The sequence below is a fragment of the Etheostoma cragini genome, chromosome 16 (genome assembly GCF_013103735.1).
Source record: "Etheostoma cragini isolate CJK2018 chromosome 16, CSU_Ecrag_1.0, whole genome shotgun sequence".
NCBI lineage: Eukaryota > Metazoa > Chordata > Actinopteri > Perciformes > Percidae > Etheostoma > Etheostoma cragini.
In genome coordinates this window covers 20,644,964-20,663,203 of record NC_048422.1, presented here as the reverse complement: position 1 = coordinate 20,663,203, position 18,240 = coordinate 20,644,964, and the positions used below count along the sequence as shown (strand labels likewise).

The 18,240-nt window shown below is 41.3% G+C and overlaps 1 protein-coding gene across 6 annotated transcripts in view; it reads right to left on the bottom strand.

Moving 5' to 3' along the window:
- Positions 1-681: 681 nt before the first annotated feature.
- The window catches only part of LOC117958818 (electrogenic sodium bicarbonate cotransporter 1-like), a 36,202-nt gene continuing 18,643 nt past the window's right edge, over positions 682-18,240 (bottom strand). For 2 of the 6 annotated variants that reach the window (XM_034895426.1, XM_034895430.1), the window contains 16 exons: positions 15,671-15,787; positions 15,061-15,235; positions 13,082-13,215; positions 10,515-10,780; positions 9,969-10,021; positions 9,626-9,811; positions 8,566-8,679; positions 7,675-7,836; positions 7,138-7,316; positions 6,317-6,389; positions 5,410-5,478; positions 4,354-4,527; positions 3,657-3,821; positions 3,414-3,507; positions 2,981-3,058; positions 682-2,859 (listed from right to left, as the gene is read on the bottom strand). In XM_034895426.1, the coding sequence (XP_034751317.1) occupies positions 3,015-3,058; positions 3,414-3,507; positions 3,657-3,821; positions 4,354-4,527; positions 5,410-5,478; positions 6,317-6,389; positions 7,138-7,316; positions 7,675-7,836; positions 8,566-8,679; positions 9,626-9,811; positions 9,969-10,021; positions 10,515-10,780; positions 13,082-13,215; positions 15,061-15,235; positions 15,671-15,787 (2,005 nt within the window). In that variant the 3' untranslated portion in view covers positions 682-2,859; positions 2,981-3,014. The remainder of the gene's footprint in view (positions 2,860-2,980; positions 3,059-3,413; positions 3,508-3,656; positions 3,822-4,353; positions 4,528-5,409; positions 5,479-6,316; positions 6,390-7,137; positions 7,317-7,674; positions 7,837-8,565; positions 8,680-9,625; positions 9,812-9,968; positions 10,022-10,514; positions 10,781-13,081; positions 13,216-15,060; positions 15,236-15,670; positions 15,788-18,240) is intronic. The other 4 variants (XM_034895425.1, XM_034895428.1, XM_034895427.1 and 1 more) reach the window with 3 other exon arrangements.

Genomic DNA, 18,240 nt, shown 5'->3' with positions numbered 1-18,240 from the left:
TAATACACTTGTGAGATGTGTGATACCAGATGCAGAGGGTGAGGATGTTTTTAAGGACAAGCCAGTCAGGTAATCCCCTCCACCCCATCGCTCATTCTCACACTCTGCACACGTAATATCCAATAACATTAAGCTGAATGAATGTCAAGGAAAAGCCCTTGATGTTCTCTTCTTAATTACTACGTATTTTTTCCTCTTTTGGCAATGAACTGAGTCAGAACACTGGCACTCATAGTAATTAGCCAATTAGTTTCATTACAGCCGACCAGAGTCCTGTGATCATGGAAACTATGCAGCCATCCTCTCATCTTTGCTTTGAGACTGAGCACGGCTTAGTTCGGAGCTTGAATTCAACCCAATTCACCCGCTTAAAAACACGTGGCTGGATCTCCTGAACAAGGAGGACAATATTCTCATTACATGTCTTCTCTGTATGAATTTCACACAACCTATTGTTGTAGCCACTGGCAGATGTCTTAAAACACTTTGGGAACTTAACTGGCATGTTTGCTTGCATAAAACATTTAGAAGCAAACTATCTTCATGTTCTGATGATCAGCTCTGTGCACGTCAGACTTAACACATCATTGTTTTGAGCCCTCGTTTGAAAACCCATCCTTAGGGAGCTACATGGTCCAACGTCTTAAAGATGAGTGATAAAAAGAAAAACACAACTATGTGTTTAAGAATCATTTGGACTGTTTTATTGCTTTCATTCAAAACACTACACCTTAAAAAAAACAGACATCTGCTTTCTTTCGAGTAATCTATGGTTATTAGAGCACATAAGATCAGTGTATAAAATTTGTTTCAGAGTTCAAAAACGTTACATTGATTGTGGAATCAGAACCCGAGTCAAAAAGTCAAGATGTACAGATCACAGAACAGAGCGGAGCGGAAGATAATGTGGTTTTAGATTTTTGGTTCCAAACTACTTTCTTGTGCTTCACATCTTGAAAGCATATTAATGTGATTGCGGAAGCATTAATTATCGCCTATCTACAAATCAGATCAGAAGCAGCGCTAATTGTGCACGGCCGTTTCTTCAAGGAATATATGTATTTCAAATGATTGAGATATTACATTCAGATAGGCATTCATACCCTAAATAAGTTTAAGTTAAGTACAATGTGTACTTCAATCAGCAATAGACGCTTGATCAAGTCATTTAAATAATACAGGAAAATTTAAGACATAAAACTGTCACTAAATGGAATTTGGATAATGATACATTAAAAGGTAGTGTCTTATCAAAATGTCAATGGTCAACTGTTGGACAAACACCTTTTGCCCTGTACGCTTTAAAGCAGTATTTCTTCCAGGAATGGAAGTCACAACATTTCATTGCCTCACAGTGATTGTTTGTTGATTTGCAATAAAAACAAAAACACTCACATAGCATGATTAGAAAAAGTACTCTGATTTGAAAAATGATCACATTTTAAAAAGGAAAGTTAAACTCATAAGCTTTTAGGGATGGACACAGTCAAGTGTGTGAGAACGTTGGAGGCCATCGCTTTCCCCCTAAATTCTGTAAGCAAAACTTCAAAAAGAAAATGATTTTTGTGGAATTACCTTTTAAAAACATGGCAGAAATCATTCCAAATTTTATCATATTGACAAGCAAAAAAAAACAAAATGCAATCTCTTAAGTGTCAGAGCGAAAAAGAACTCAAAGTGAAGATTCAGATTCAGAGGTCCTACGCAGTGCCAGTTGGAGTAACATAAATCCGTTTTTGATCACAATTGTGCGACAGATGTTTTTATATATATATATATATAAAAACATGCCTGGCACCTACAGAAATGTAAGAGGTAGAGCTACATTCATGTATAATCTATATCTCCCTAAAACAAGGAAAAGACAGCTGAGTGGATTTAGACCACAGAAAGAATATCTTCAAATTGGGGAAGTTAAATGATATAGCCATACGATTAAAACAGCTAATTCATTTGCAGACAGTTTAAATATAATAAATATAAGAAAAAAGGAAAGATTTGACAAAAATGTTCCAAAAAGTTCTAGTTTGTATAGTTGAGCCATTTACTTCTTACCATAGAGAAACAAACATGGTATTCTCCACGCTCTCCTGGGTGGGTTTTGTTAATGTGCAGGCTTAGATGGATGCTTGTTAAATAATTGTTATGCCCATACATAATATTGATGTAACTGTGCATACATGACCTTTTGTAGCCCTTTTGTTCAGTATAAGTAAAAAGGAGGATGTGCAGTACCTCCACTATGTTTTAATCTAAACATTCCAGTAGTCGTGCTTCAAACTCCAAAAAGGAACATTAAAAAAGAACTCATATTCAAAACAGTACTATCAGGTGAGAGGCTGGTTACGTCCAGTGCTATTTGGAAGAACTCTTTGTTCTACAAACTTACTGTACCCCAGAAATATTTTATGATAATAAATTTTTAGCTGGATGCTTGTTATAAATTATTAGCACAGACATTCATAAGAAATAATGTCCTATACAAACTGCAGACAGATGACCTTAAGTAGCCCTTTGGTTTTCTGCGTGAACTCATGCAGATGAAGAGTGCTCGAACCGGTCCTGTGACAGCCCGCATTAAACTCAGTACCAACAAAGTGTTTCAATTGAACGACAAATACTTCCACCCATTCTGATTGAAATCCTCACGCAGGGAATATGTTTAAAAAAATACTGTTACAAAGTGGTGTGATAGTACAAAAGATGATGTTTGCCATGTTGCGTTGGTTCTGTTGCATCTTTGGATAATTCCTTCACAGATCTGATTCGGAGCCCTTCCTCCAGAAGAAAGCTTTATCCTTAGCTCTCCTGTCTATTCGAATCTGAGGCAAACCTTTTGTGTGTGGACCTCTCTCCAGACTGAAACAGGAAGACATTTAGAGTAACATCAATATGGTGCAGTATGAACTCATAATCATACCTGTGCATATCATTTAAGAGAAAAAAATGTGTGTGATGCAAAGGCAAAACTGGTACTCACTCACTCTGCCACTGTTGGAGACTCAAAGTAGCGCTCAGCACGATGAATGCGGGTTAAGGAAATTCTGGGGTTTATCTCCTGGAGGGAAGAAAATCACTTTAAATACATATTTCACAAACAATCTGAAATGGATCAGCAGAAAAGACAGGAAAAAGAAAAGCAGGCAAGCGCTGCAAAGCTGCTTTTATAACTCAGTAAGAAAGATCGGTTGAAACTAGCAGGTTAGAGCAGCGCTAACAGTCAGAAAAGCATATGCAATCTGGTAAGACGTAAAAGAATAGTGGGAAAAGAATATTGATCTGGTAAGCTGTTAAATTTCTTAGTGCCTGCAAAAAGACTAGTATGACAGCAGAAATGTGCGCATGAAGTCATTGGAAATTAAGTTTGAACTGCTGTTAGAGCAATGGCAAAGCAAGCCCTGGCTAGTACTCACTATCCATAGATTTAGCACCCAACATGGGCTCCTGCTCCATTATATCCATAGAGATTTTTATACTGGGTACATTTTCTTGGTAGGGGTAGTCAGACTGTGGGAGGGAGGGAGAACATTAACACAGATGGAATTTAAACATGAGAATCTACAGGTGTCCGTTAACAATCACGACAACAATGGCTTTTTGGTTATCTACGTATACATTCCACTTAAATATTTAGGTTGAAAGAATGGTGAACATACAAAGTCGATTTCGCTGTCTATGCTTCCCTTCTTCTTGTTTTTCTTCTTCTTCTCATCCTCTTTCTTTTTCTTGTCTTTCTCTGGGATGACGTCGTCCAGGTAGCTGAGGTCGTGCTGGGAGAACACGTAGTCCATCGCCTTGCGAACGGCAACCAACGCCAAGATCTGCAGACACAGAAATAGTTTGATTGGCGTTCATGTAGTCTCGCATTGCCAGACGTTCCTCCACAGCAATCCACACAGCATTGCGGGATGGGAGGAAAATTGGGCTCTGGTTTATTGGCATTCATTTACACCAATCACAATCATCCCGTACGGGGCCACGGCGCCTCAAATAGCCTCGGGACGGAACTGGTTTTGGTGGAACATGTGTGCATTCAAAAGGTTGTTTTAGTCGTGCAACAGAAAATTCAGATTGGACACACATTCTAGCTAGCAGTCTGGATTTAACCCTGCAGAGATCTGAGGAGCAGTTAACTATAGTCTTCAGTAATCAACCAGAGTTTGAAACGCCAACACAAAGGAAGCGAAAGGTGACGGATATGTGGCCTAAAATGAGGGACATCCGGCGGAATTTCCGGGGACATCTGGACAATCCCGGAAATGAAACGTCGGTGCTATAGACTAGCGTTCCTGCCTAGATATTCCTATGCTGTAATTGTGTCCAGCTACATCAGTAATAGCAGTCGTTTCTCACCATGACAGGGAAGATGATGGCGGCCACGGTGGATTTGAGGATCCAGAGGAGGGCCAAACACAGGACCTGGACGAAGGTGAAGAGGTGGATGCGTCTCTGTGGGACGTGCCGCAGGTAGATCAGGTCCGGCTGGTGCTTGGCTGGCATCAGGAGCAGCTGCAAGCGGTCCATGAACTGACACAAGTACACAGACACACACGCGCCAGTCAGGTCACAGGAATGTTAACAATATAATGTAGGATAAGCAAAATACTGCCGCCATCTTTTATTTTCAATGAGCAATACCTCTTTTTTTTATCATCATCATCATCATCATCATCATGTTCTTACTTGTTACTGTGAGTGAGAGGCTTCTACAGACTGTATTAATTAAGGGTTTATTTATATTTGTTGAGTAACATTTTAGTAATGCTTCACAGTAGTATCTTTTTCCAGTAATAGGGTTACAATTTGAAACTCAGTAATGTTTCTGATCGATTACCCTGACATCCTTACCAATCCCACTCCTCTTGCCCTAAATGTCACCAACGTGTACTAGCCAATCAGAAGCAGAGTAGCGACACGGACACAAAGTGTGGCTAGCTACTAAGGCAACGTTTGAGCTAGCGAGAGGGGTATTTGGGACTGCAAAGTTGAGTTTCCTGGAATGACGAATTCATGACCCACCCTCCGCTGCCTCTGATTGGCTAGTACTCGTCATCGTTGGTTAGATTGGTTAGGTTTAGGCTTGAGGAGTGGGATTGTTACAGGAAGAATACCAGGGTAAGCCAATCAGAGGCAGAATAGGGAAAGCCATGCCTTCGCCATACTAGGAAAAGAAATATCACATTTTAGACAGGCCTTCGCCATCCTAGGGGTAAAATACGCCGCTATCACTGGGGCTAAGATAACATTAACTGAGTAAATCCATCCTAACCGTGGGCTGGCTGTTAGTTGAACCACAATGTCTTGTTTTTGCAATTAGTATTTACCGAGTAATATGTAATGGGCAATTGATTACAATTTTTCAAGTAACAACTTGTCCAACACTGGTCAGCAGGCACTGAACTCACTCACCTGGACACCATTGAGTGACGCCACACCCATGTAGAGGAACACACCGTAGAGCACAGGCATGGGAATGAACTGAAGGACACAGAGCACAATGAAAAACAGTTAATATATTCTAAAAGAACGTAGTAATATCAGTTTAGGTTGACACATTCTAAAAGACAGAGTTAGAGATACTCAAGATGTTAGAGCTTGCTGCATACAGCTAATGTTTAGGAAGGTTTATTTTGAGTATCGTTGCTTGGTTTAAAAATAATCCACAAGCGGCTTTGCTAGGAATGTTCTTTTAGTTGACACCTCTGTGCAGTCAGTCACTTGGCTGCTACTGGTGCAGGTTCTGCAACTACTTGCTCAGTATTAGTCATGCAACTTTAAAGCAGTGGGGGAAAACACTACAATCAAGCAAGCTAGTGCCAAAATTAATTTGCTATCTAATTGCATAACCAATAACTAAAACAAAAGAAAAGTATGCATGACAGATGAAAATACATTTGAAACAGAATACGTCATAATTTAACCTAAACATCTAGTGCATCTTTCACTATAGTACACTACATAGGCCACTGACAAGCCAGTCTGGAAAAGGAAAATGTGTGCACAAGATTGACAGCATAACACTCAAAATGTCCACAAGGGGGCGGACCAGCACTAACAATCTCCTCTCACTTCACATTATTTGTTTGGCAGTTTAATGTGGGAATGGAAACTTGAGAAGGCACTCAGCTGCAAATCAGAAGTTAAGCCCCGATGAACATGCTTCACATCTAATTACTTCAACTATGGGAGTTCCTAATCGGATGAATACAAGATTTGAAATTATTTGAAATTAAAGAGGGGTGTGACAGGAGTTTGTCCTAAAAGAGGCAGACAGTAATCCATATTCCATGGAAGAATTAAGAAGTTGGAGCACTACCTTGAGGATCGGGGCCATGAAGACAGAGAGTCCTGTCAGGAGGAACACAAAGATACCAGTGGCTCTTTGCTCCCTGGATTGGTGGGAAAAAGAGGAAAAACAAGTTAATCAATGACCAAAGTACATCAAAATCAAAAACAGTTTGTCGCATGTTTCTCTGTTACCATCTTAATTCCAGAGAACCAAAGTCACTAGAGATAATAACATCTACAATAACATACAGACTGCAACCTTGTCTATGAACAAGGGATGTCTCAAACATTAATCAGCAATCTGTAAAGTACAATTGACGTGCAAGTATATGTTTACCTGCCTGTGTAGGGTTTACATTACCCCCCCCCCCCACACACACACAAACCTTTCTGCCCTTAAAAGATTGGTGTCTCTATTGTTGTCTTCTTCCATTTCTCTACTTCCTGATGATTCATTTATAAACAGGAAAAGGCTCAGCATTGACCATTTATGGCTATTAAGGCTTGTACAACTGTGCACACTTTCAAATTCCTTAAGAAAAATAGTGCATGACACAATCTTGTGGGCAAAGAAACTTTTGGTATGGATTTTAGACAACAGTATGGCAAATTGTCCTAAAAACTCTGTCCCCTCCTTGCCACCAGGGATTTATTTCCCAGTGGGAATCCAAAATAAATCTAATTAACTACCTCCCACTGTACCACAAAACCATAAATTAGAGTACACAAATTATTATAAAGTAATAAAAATAGAGAACCAAGGTCTAAACTCTCTTGACCATCATGTAAGAAATAATGAGATTCCTAAATGACGCCAACGCTGTGTGCAGCAGCAGCTGCGTTACTCGCCTGACACCCAGGAATTTAGGCTGCTCCCCGGGGGCCGACGTCTCGGTCTCCATTTTCAGAGAGTCAATGTGGGCGATGGAGATGACAGTGGCGGCCACGTACCAGGGCAGGCCCATGAAAGAGCAGACAATTATCAGGATGGAAACCAATAACAGGTCCAAGTGATACCCTGCTCCTTTCTGAGCGGAGAGAGGAGGAAAGAAGAGGCAGAAGAATGAGATTCTCACAGTGAACAAAAGTATGAAGTATGCATCCAAATGATCTTATGACTTAGTGGTGCACACATATGTATTCCAACAGCAGGCAGGGCCAAAGCTAGCCAGGCAATTTAGAGAGATTTGATGCATTATTGTAACATTTGTGGAAAAAGGATATTTTACAGATATTTTGGGTGGCTAGTCATTTCTTACCCTTCTAAAATCCTCACTACAGCCCTTTTTAGTTGTTTTCTGTCCAGTTCCACAATTATTGAAGTGCATTCTTAACTTTATCCTAGAATATTCAGATAGAATACAACTTTGCAGGTGGTGCACCAACCTTGAGTTTGTGCTCTTTCCTGTTGACGATCACAGCAGTGATCTGCTGGTCCATAAATATCAGAATGGTGACCAGTATAGCGGGGAGTGCGGCTGCCAGGTACACCCACCAAGGGTTCCTTCCAAAAGGAGGAATAAACCAGCCCCTCAGTGGATTCGTGGGCTAGACATAAGTCAGATGAAGAACAAGATTGTTAAAGTGCCTTGGACGTCAATACATGGAAACACCTGACTTGCGCATCGTCTTGCTGTATTTCTATATGTACACAGTCAAGATCTCATCACATGGATTACATCTCAAATAGAACAGAAATATGACCTAATTCGAAGTGATTACTCTGTTACACATTCAGATACTCCTAACACTGGACTGATTCTGAAATTACTGGTGCATTATTACATGACTGATAAATATGTGAATTAAGACTCTGTGTTCGAACAAAGCTGGCTCTGTACTTGCAAATATAAGATCTCCTGTGTGCTCACGTCCCGGTAATCAAGTTGTTATGTGATGCAGCTAACCGCTCCTCAACCCAATCTTTCTCTTTCCTGTATGCCAAGGCTGCGTGGTCTTAACGCCAGCCGAGGAACTTAGGAAATTTGAGTAGCAATCTCCAAGACTGACACTGCCTTAGTTTCATGTATCACTCACTGGTAAAACTACAAAGAAAGCTTTATACTGGGATTTTGAAGACTTTCAGAGGCTTTCTGGCAGAAACATGGATCATTATCAGTGTAATCAGAGGAAACTACACCTGGCTGGCCGCTGTCATTCAGCTAAAAACAATCTAGTGAAATGATTCCAGACACACTAATGACATGATGACTAGGCTTGTGTTAATGTATGTCACTTATGTATTACAAGTACTTCTTCCATTTGTGTGGTATGTACCTTGAATTCGCTTGGCACTATGAGCTTTGGAGTGCCCACACCGACAAAAGCGTCCACGCCACAGAAGAGGAGAATGGCCAAGATGATCGCAAAGTCACTGATGAGCTTCCTCACCTAGCAGAGGTAAACATTTACAGCAGGTTGGACAACTTTATTGTTTTACCTGTGGCAGTTTGAAGCCTGAGTAACATCTTGGAAAAGAGCCGGTTCGGTTCCGACCTGCGGCCCTTTGCTTCATGTCATTCCCCCTCTCTCCCCTCTCATTATAATAATAATAATAATAATAATAATAATAATAATAATAATAATAATAATAATATGTACTTTATTAATCCCGCGAGGGGAAATTACAATTTACACTCAAACAGGCCTGAATTACACACACATGCTCAGTGCCTATGCATGCAATAAATGGAGAGATGTAAGAGTGAGGCAGCAACTGTGGCAGGCGTCCCAAACAGTTCGGGGTTCAATGCCTTGCGCAAGAGCACCTTGGCAGCGCCCAGGAGATGAACTGGCACCAGCTACCAGTCAGACCACCATATTTTGGTCCATATGGAGACTTGAACCAGCAACACTCCGGCTCCCAACCCACTCCCCTACTGACTTATCTACTGCCACCTCATGGCTTTAAGCTGTCCTATCACATAAAGGCCTAAAATGCTACCCTCCAAAAAAAAAAAACACTACATTGTTTGTAGATAAACATTAAATGGTTGAGTGTGTGCTTTTAAAACTGCAAGTGCAGCGGGTAAAATTATATTTGTCATTTATAGTGAGCAAACATAGTTTCACACCAATTATTGACTAATAATTGTTAATGGGTTTTAGCCTCAGACCTTCTTTGCCTCAAACACTTAAAAATGTGAAATCAGACATTCCCACATTTACTCTCATTGACATTTGAGGGTTGTCGACTAAGCTGAGAATTGCCAGTTAAGTGTGTGGTAAACACCACAAACACATGTAACGTCACTGGCCTTGGTTCCCTTGACATCCACTGCTTTAGGCAGCAGAATATAAAAAAAAATAAAAACACCTGATGGGTGCTTTCACTCACTGTGGTGGGAAAGAAGCGGCTCGTCTTGAACTGCTTCAGACCCATGGAGCAGGTGTAGGTCCCAAAGAACAAGATTAAGGACATCAGGGTGATGTCAGGCACATAGCCACAGGCCTCTCCCACCAGCTGTCCCCCAACCGTCAGACACTGCTCCTTGGTCAGGGACGCCCAGGTGGCATTCACAGACTGGAGAGAAAAAGAGGACAGGTAACAATTAACCAACAGGCAACACTATTTGGAGCTTTGTCAATAAATTAAGCTACAGTTTTGTTTTCTTGTTTTGTTTTTTTTTTAATTCTGAAACCATGCTACTAAATGTCACAAAAACAAGAACACTACATACCAGATCAGTACGGTTTGTCCATGCAGAGACATCAAAAGGAGCTGAGGAGTTTCCTGGTAAAGAGAAACAATAATCACAAACTATTACAGCAGTATCACACTTGCCATTTTGGATCAGTATCAACATCTCTATCCCAAACGATACTTTCAAGTCACTCGTGACACAGAACCCGGCTGTTGAAAGTAAACAGTGCTATCTACAGGCCAACTTACACTAGTAACATTTGTTATCTTCACTGTCAACAAGGGGAAAATAAGGTAAAAGCTTTGTTTAACATACAGTAGAAACATCTACTGCCAAAGGGGACAAAACCAAATACGACTGTTCAGCTTTCACGGCCTGGTATCCCTGGTGATACGGAGTCTGATGGAGCCAAACAATAGGGAGTTTTTAGGCAAAGGGTAGATGAAGATCACAGAGTCGTGGTATCAGACGCTGCCTATGTTACGGGATACCGTGACCACCCTCCTGTAATCCATTTTAACGTGGCCATTCCAACAATTTCAGGTAATCTCCTGCAGCAAAAGTTCATACTGCTGTACATACCAGCAGGCATGCAGCTGCAGTCGTAGTAGGTGACAAAGTTGGGATCATAATCAGAGTTAATCGGGTTGTGGTGGGCCAGCTTTATCATCTTCTTGAAAGCGTCGTAAATGAAGATGAAGCTGATGAGCGCAGAGAAGCCTTCCTCGGTGAATCGCGTGAAGTACTGCACGAGGAAGCTGGCATCCGTGGCGACCAGCACCAGACAGAATATTCCCGACCACAGGCCGATCCACAGCCGAAACTCAAGGTAGTCCAGGGTGTTGTCTCTGAGGAGAAAGACAGATTTGGCACGGAGGGAGTGATTCATTACGTACAGGTGTATTCCCTATAGCATCACATATATATATTTTCAAGCAATTACAGTATAATCCCTCCAAGATTTTGCTGAACCTTCAATCCCCTCTGTCTAACCGGATTTATATGAAATTTAGGCTTCCTTAAAAGTGCTTTTAAAAAGGTTTGTAAAAAAAAAAGAAAAAAAGTTAAAATAAATAGCTATTTTCTGGAGCACTTTAAAATAACATACTGGTTTTGAAGCTGTAAAACACTTGCAACCAAGGAGTTGACAGCAGGCTTTTTCTTTAAACAGAAATTATGCACCCGTGGTATACTTAGCCAACAGATGTAGACAATCTAACAGCTGCTGCTGACTCTGCAACCATTGGCGAGAGGCATGGAAACGTTTGGCGGACACAGAGGCCACAGCATTCTTCACTCACAGTGTAAAATTAAAGGAGAGTGAATTATTAATGATGGAACACAGTCAGCGTGGTGTTCGGTAATGCTAGATGACTCTCTCTGGGTGAGCAAGAGAGTACAGTTGAGAGGAGAGGGACATCAGCATTTAACAGTAAATACCCATTAGGTGTTGTGAAATTACATGTTACATCTGCAGCATTACTGTTTCCCAGAGGTGAAATAGATGGACTCTATATGTATTAATAGATAAACAAGTTATCAGATATTCACAAGGACTGTGAGGAGGTGGACTTAGGAGGCTGGGGAGGCACCGCAGGACTGCTTTGAGTCTAGAGACTGGGACGAGCTCTGTGAGCCACATGGCGAGGACATTGATAACATGACAGACTGCATCAGAGTAAATTCTGTGAAAACATCACCATGCCTTCCCGGACTGTAAGCTGCTTTCCGAATGACAAGCCGTGGACCAACAGTGACCTGAAGGTCCTTCTAAATAATAGTCAGAAAGCTATCATGTCCGGGGACTGACAGGAACTAAGGACCGTGCGGCAGGAACCGTGGGAGAAATTGGGGAAGTAAAATGACTCCTATCTGGACGAAGCTGGAGGCCAAACTGCAGAAAAACAATGTGAGGGAGGCGTGGACGGGGATGAAAGAGATAACCGGGTGTGGGGGTACAAGCAGACAGACCCGGGCAACCTGCTCCATCACCATTTGGTACGCTGCTGCCACTGCTAAGGACAAGGGCGGACTGCACTGCAGCGTATCGTGCGCTCTGCCGAGAAGGCGATTGGCAATCTGCCGTCTCTACAGGACGCTGAGGCGGGCAGGAAAGATTGTAGCCGAGCCCTCTGATCCCTGGAAACACAAACTGTAGGAACATTCCCCCTGTCACTGCACTCAACCCATTCAGCCTCCTTCTTTTTCTCATGCTCAACAGTTCTTGTATTTATTGGTTTCTGTATTTACTGTTCATTTCTTATTTGTGGTTAATATGATGGCCTTGCTTAGTGGTGCATACATACACAAACAAATTCCACGAACATTTTACCTGGGAAGTAAAGCCTTTTCCGAAAACTAGCCATGGATCACCAATGACCTGAAGGTCCTTCTAAATAATAATAAGAAAGCTTTCAGGTCAGGGGACTGACAGGAACTAAGGAAAGTACAGCAGGAACTGTGGGAGAAACTGGGGGAGTGAAAGGACTTACACCGGAGGAAGCTGGAGGTCAAACTGCAGTAAAACACTGGGAGGGAGGTGTGGAAAGATCATCGGGTGTGGGGGTACAAGCAGACAGATGCCGGGCAGCCGTGACAGAGCACCTGAGCTGAACGGTTACTTTAACAGGTTCAGCTCACAGCCTTCCTCTACCAGACCCCCAACACCTCCTCCCCTTCCTCTTCTAAGAAATGCTGCAAAAGGACATTGTCGTTCCAGTTGGAAAACAAAGCTTCTGGAAGGTCTGCAATTGCAAGCGAGACCTCGTAGAAATGCCGCAGATCTCAGCTTCCGGATGCAAAAACAAGCAAGGCTCTACACAGTATTGGCAGATACCAAATATATTCGCATTCAACGTTAAAGGCACCAAAGGGTTCAAGCAAAGTTGCCATCCTACTGTAAAACGTGAATTTTCCATCTGTATTGTATTATTGCTTTTAATGTTATTGTATGTTCAGGGGGCACCAGGATAGCATTTCTTTTAAAAAACACACAAACGGCATAAAGTCCTTTGGGGCTAGACAACGATCTACAAATATCTGCCAGGCTACTGCAGCTGATTCTGAAATCTATTTCTCCCTCAATAACCTCTTTGATTTCAAAGTGACTGAATTTATTTATTTATTTATGTTGATCAGCAACTACTCACTTGCTGAAAGTGAAGAGGAGTCTTTCAAAGACGAGCACCGGGCCTGTGCTGCTGAGAATCGTCAGGGGCTGGCCAGCCAACAGGCAGAACACTGCTCCTGTCAGTGCCGTACCCAGGAAACTCTCCAACACTCCCTGCACACATGGGGAAAAAAACCACATAAAAAACACGCATACTGACTTTACACATAGCTCATGGAACATTTTCAGCGTACAAAGTTCACATAAGCAATGAGACAGGACGTTCATACAGCGAGAATCAGCTCAACCAGCGTGGAAAGAAATACTTGTGACACATTTGTGACATTTTAAAAGCCCCAAGCACATTTTTACAATATTTTTCTCTCCAACTCTTTCAAAGCCTCCAAACATTAATATCATAATTCTGCTCACTCAGCTGGAAGCTTTGTTTTCCCAATACACATCACATAGCTGCGAGGCTCGCCCATCAGGACAGGCCTGTTTAATTTCCAGTCACGTCAGTAGTTAAGTGTCTTTTAGAACCCTGATGCTACATAGACACCGTCACATTTCTGAGACCTGCGCTGAGAAAGGTCAGGTGAGGGCAGGGATTCCCTCTGCTGTCCTAAGAGTGGAAAAGGGGAGGTGGGGGCGGGTGGAGCAGTCATTGAAAATGCAGCCATGACGAGGCTACAGTGGCTGAGTAATCTGGATCTGTGGTTATTTACAGCTTGGGCAAATCCGTGAGGGCGTTGCTCTGCAGATCTGCTCAGATGCACCTCTAAGCCAGGAGGACGGCCAAAACCCTAACCTCACACACTCCGCTACCAGGGGCACCCAGATGGGATGCAGCAGTGTTGTGTTATTATACCCCAATTGTACAACTCTTCTATATGCAGTCATGTCAGCAGCAGGTACAACAGATGGATGCAGTATGAGCTTCAAATTAGCATGGCTTATCAGCTGAAGTGGACTATTTTTGTTGATCATTAGTTTGTTAGCTGTGTCATCAGACCCTAAACTCAACTGATTCATGTCACTCATGCCATTTAGTGTAGAAAGGATTCATAGAGTGCCGAGCTCTTGTGAGCCATATTCTACTCTATAATTCTCTGAATTCATCAACAACAAAAACCCAAAATGTGCCATGTGAGTCTAAAATAGAAGAGAGAAGTGCATGTACCAGTACTACCAGTACTTATCAGCTCTTAGATCTAGTTACTGTCACACTGTGTAAGCAAAATAAAGGCTCAGAATTGCACCTCTGCAAAACACAGCCTCCTTTAGGATAAGAATCTGGAAATTATGAAACATGCCAAGGGCTGCTTTGCTTTACCTTTCGTCCGTTTTTTCTAAAAAAGGGGAAGTAGCAGGATTCCTACAAAAAAAAAAAACTGCTGGCTTGATTTACTTGAAACTTGGTGGAAGGGTGTCGCATGGGCCAAGGAAGAACCCATTACATCTGGAGCGGATCCAATCCCTAACTCCACCACCTTTACACGTGAAATTCAGATTACTCGTCATGAGCGCTACTCACTCTGTGAAAACCGTTATATAATGCCTGTGGCTCTCAAGGGAGCTTTTGAACATTTGAAGAAATAAAAACATGATGATATCATCAGGGTTATCTTGGCTTGGGCTTAAGACAGAAAGTCTGCGTAGCAAACTGGGGGTTTGAAAGAAGCAGGCATTTAGGAGTCGGTGAGGGTATAATGAGAGACGCCATCTTCGGTCGTATTATGGGAAATGTAGGCACAAGCTTGATTTATACTAGGGACTGAAAGTTGGCTTTTTTAAAGTGGGATATTTAGATCACAGTTCATCTTTCAGGCCCTGAGTTATACGTCGTCAGCAGTCACAACACAACTTGGAAGTTAAGCTGGTTCAAGGTTACCAGGAAATGTGTTTTGACTGCAGTCAGTTGTACACACACAGCGTGGAGCTTTCCCTTTGGTTGTGTGCCACAATAACTCTGCAGATGTAAACTTTATTCATTGTACATATAATGACACCACTTACCTGCATGTTATCCGTAGCGTCACCAAGTAAGCCTCCAAACGTGATCGCGTTGGTGACTGTGCCCAGATAGATGAACAAGATGGCCGACAGAGACTGGATGTGTAGCGCATCATAGAAGTCGCTGGCAAAAAACGGCAGCTTCCGCTTGACGTCCAGGACAAGACCTCCACAAAACCTTAAACACAGAACCATTCAAGTTAGTTGGTGCAGCATCGCTTCAGCTATTGTAATTAAACTTGAAGGTGGAAGCAAAAAGATTACTTTGGAAATATTTTTGACAGGAAAACATTTCAAAATGGAGGGCATTCAAATATTATGCAACACTAATGCACTTTGTGTTTTTTAGTCATGTGTGGAATTTACACAGTAGCTCATTGGAAACTTACTGGAACACTACAAACATTTTAAAGTTAAGGCTTTCACTTTACGATACACATCTTCACTGACATATCACTTGCCATCAAGATCATAATCAGGATGATTATTCCCCATCTACAAGGCACAATGTTGTCACCCAACAGTGTGAAGATCATGGTAATGTTACACTAGGGATTGATTCTTCTTTACTGTATCCACAGTTATTTTATTTTAACAAAGAGAAACCAATTACTTTCTAGTGAACTGAAGTTCCTCTCCGACCTCGTGTCCTCCTCCCCCCCCATGTCCCGCATCATGGGGAGTGTCGCCGTTCATCTGAGGCGCCTCCGATCCGGCATACATGTGCTTTCTTTAAAAAACAGAAAACAGTTACATCCCATGATTATTCTGTCTTACGTTTTACACACACACACACACACAAAAATGTATGGGGTTGAAATAAAAAAAAAAAACATTTTGGCTGATACATTATTTTCAAACACATTTTCTGAACAATAAACAGTTTAGTTTTCTGAAAATGTATGGGTGTGTGTGTGTGTTTATAAATATTAAATCTATTAACAAGAAACCATCAAAAATAAGCCATTTTAAATTGTTTTAACTGTAGTGTCTTTGGAACTGGTGCTGATTTGTACAAAGAGGATTATGTGAATGTGGGGAGGTGTTTGCCTGTGCGAAATACAAAGAAGCGTTTTTTCTGTTTTAAATATGGATGTTGAGTTGCACGCAGAGTAAACAGAAAGACAAGCACCCCATGCGTGAGGCGAGCGGGATCGGTCATCATAGCAAGAAATTGCCATGACCTAACGAGACACACACAGAACGTCTAAGGTGTGTTTCTTTTGATAAATTAGTTTCAAAAGAAGCAGGAGTCAGCAAAAAAAAAACTTTTTAAACACGGCAGGTTTGTTCAGGAGAAACCGTCTTCATTCATCTGTCCTGTGAAAACAAATGCCTAAAACTGCCCCAAAAATAAGCGTCAATTAAGATCCACATGAAACTCTGCAGTGTTTTGTAACCCGAGTCTGTGGTATTATTTACACTGATCTTTTTGTAGATAATCTCTTAGGGTGTGCAGAGTCATCGCAGCCAAAGTTAGACATTCCTATTTAAGGAAAGCTTTGTTTAACCCTTTTCACATGAAACGGATAAATGACATGGGGGATTGGGAAATAGGAGATCCAAAATTGGCGCAGTGTGTAAACCACTACGTGATAAACGTTACCAGTAAAACCTGTTGATATGCTGTGTTCCAAGCAGAATATAATACAAACTTCAAAACCCAGATAAGGATGATGAAGGGCATAGCTCAGACAGACGCTTTCTATGAACACGGGTGACACTGTTGTGACTAAGCCGCGTGCTTGACTGATTTGATGGCACTTTGTGAGAAAGCACCAAACCCTAGGGAGGAACTCGTTATTTTGTCTTTTTTCAAGAAGACTGCTCCTCATTAGTTCAATGGTTTCATTATTACAAAAAAGTGCTCCCTGAGATTACATAGAATTAGCAGCAGAAGTTCACCTTCCTAAATCAGAAGAAATGATCACACAACAACCGCATCTGTTTTTGTATGGGGTGATGAGTGTTACTTATTTAATTTCTAGAGAATATTGCCAGAGTTTGTGGCTAAAGTGAACAATTTTAAAAAAGGATGCGTTTTAAACTGCGAAAAAAAAATCAGGAGAGTCTAGAACCCGACCAATAAAGGATTTTTTTTTTGGTGATTTAAAAATCGGACATACCGATATATCGGCCAATATACAGTATATTTAAAAACACATACAGAAACATGTGACAAAATTTAAACAGATTTCCCTAACGTTAGTTATTTATGAGTCCTCACTAAAATATAATAACGCAGTTTAAAAATAAACCTATTTGTTTCACAACAGAACAACATCGGCACTCGGACAGCTCAGTTGGTAGAGTGGGCGCCCATATACAGAGGTTTACTCCTCGACACAGTGCCGTGAAAAGCGGCCTTTTGCTGCTTGTCAAGGCTTTAGTTTAGTTATTCTTGTCCGGATAAAAGAGGGCAACTGGTGTTAACCTGTTGCATTCTATTCTGTGAAACCTCTGACCCAGACCTTTCTCATCTGACTTGGATTGGTATCATAAATTGTTAGACTGTTTACCTTCCTGAGGAATTATCTGCACGGACCTACCTTGAATGAATCCTCCTTTCCTCTGGTGGCCCTTTTTAATCTATCTACTCTCACGTTATCATAGTGAATGGAGCGATTGTTAGAACATGTGTATATTCTTTTGTGGCCCATTAAACCTTGAGAACATTGTTTAACTGAACTCTGTTTGGTGACACTTTGTTCGCCGAGCGCTGGTAACTTATTTCAGTGTCAACTCACAGGAGGTCAAGCCGGTCGATTATGAGATACAAATCACAAGACGATCGTGAGCGAATTGTTTCATAACACACATTGTTCTGAACTTTGTGACGTGTACATATTATAATGTAGCACCTATGCTTAGTCTACGTTTTTTAATTTTACTGCGACATCTTGTATTCAGTTAAATATATTCTACTCACAGAGAGAGAAGAAATAACACTTTTCTTCTTATGAGTGGAAAGTTACATTTATTAGCAAGGAAATGCACCTTTGCTTAAGTAAAAAAAAAAACTACTTTAGGTAAGTACTGCTGAAAACAATTATTTTCTGACTTTAAAAACGTATCTGCACTGTTGGCTACCGTTAGAGTAGTTCAGCATTTCAGCCTTAAAGCTAATAATTATTATTTTTAGCTGTTGTATGCAAAAGGGTTATAGAATCTAGCTTTAAGAAA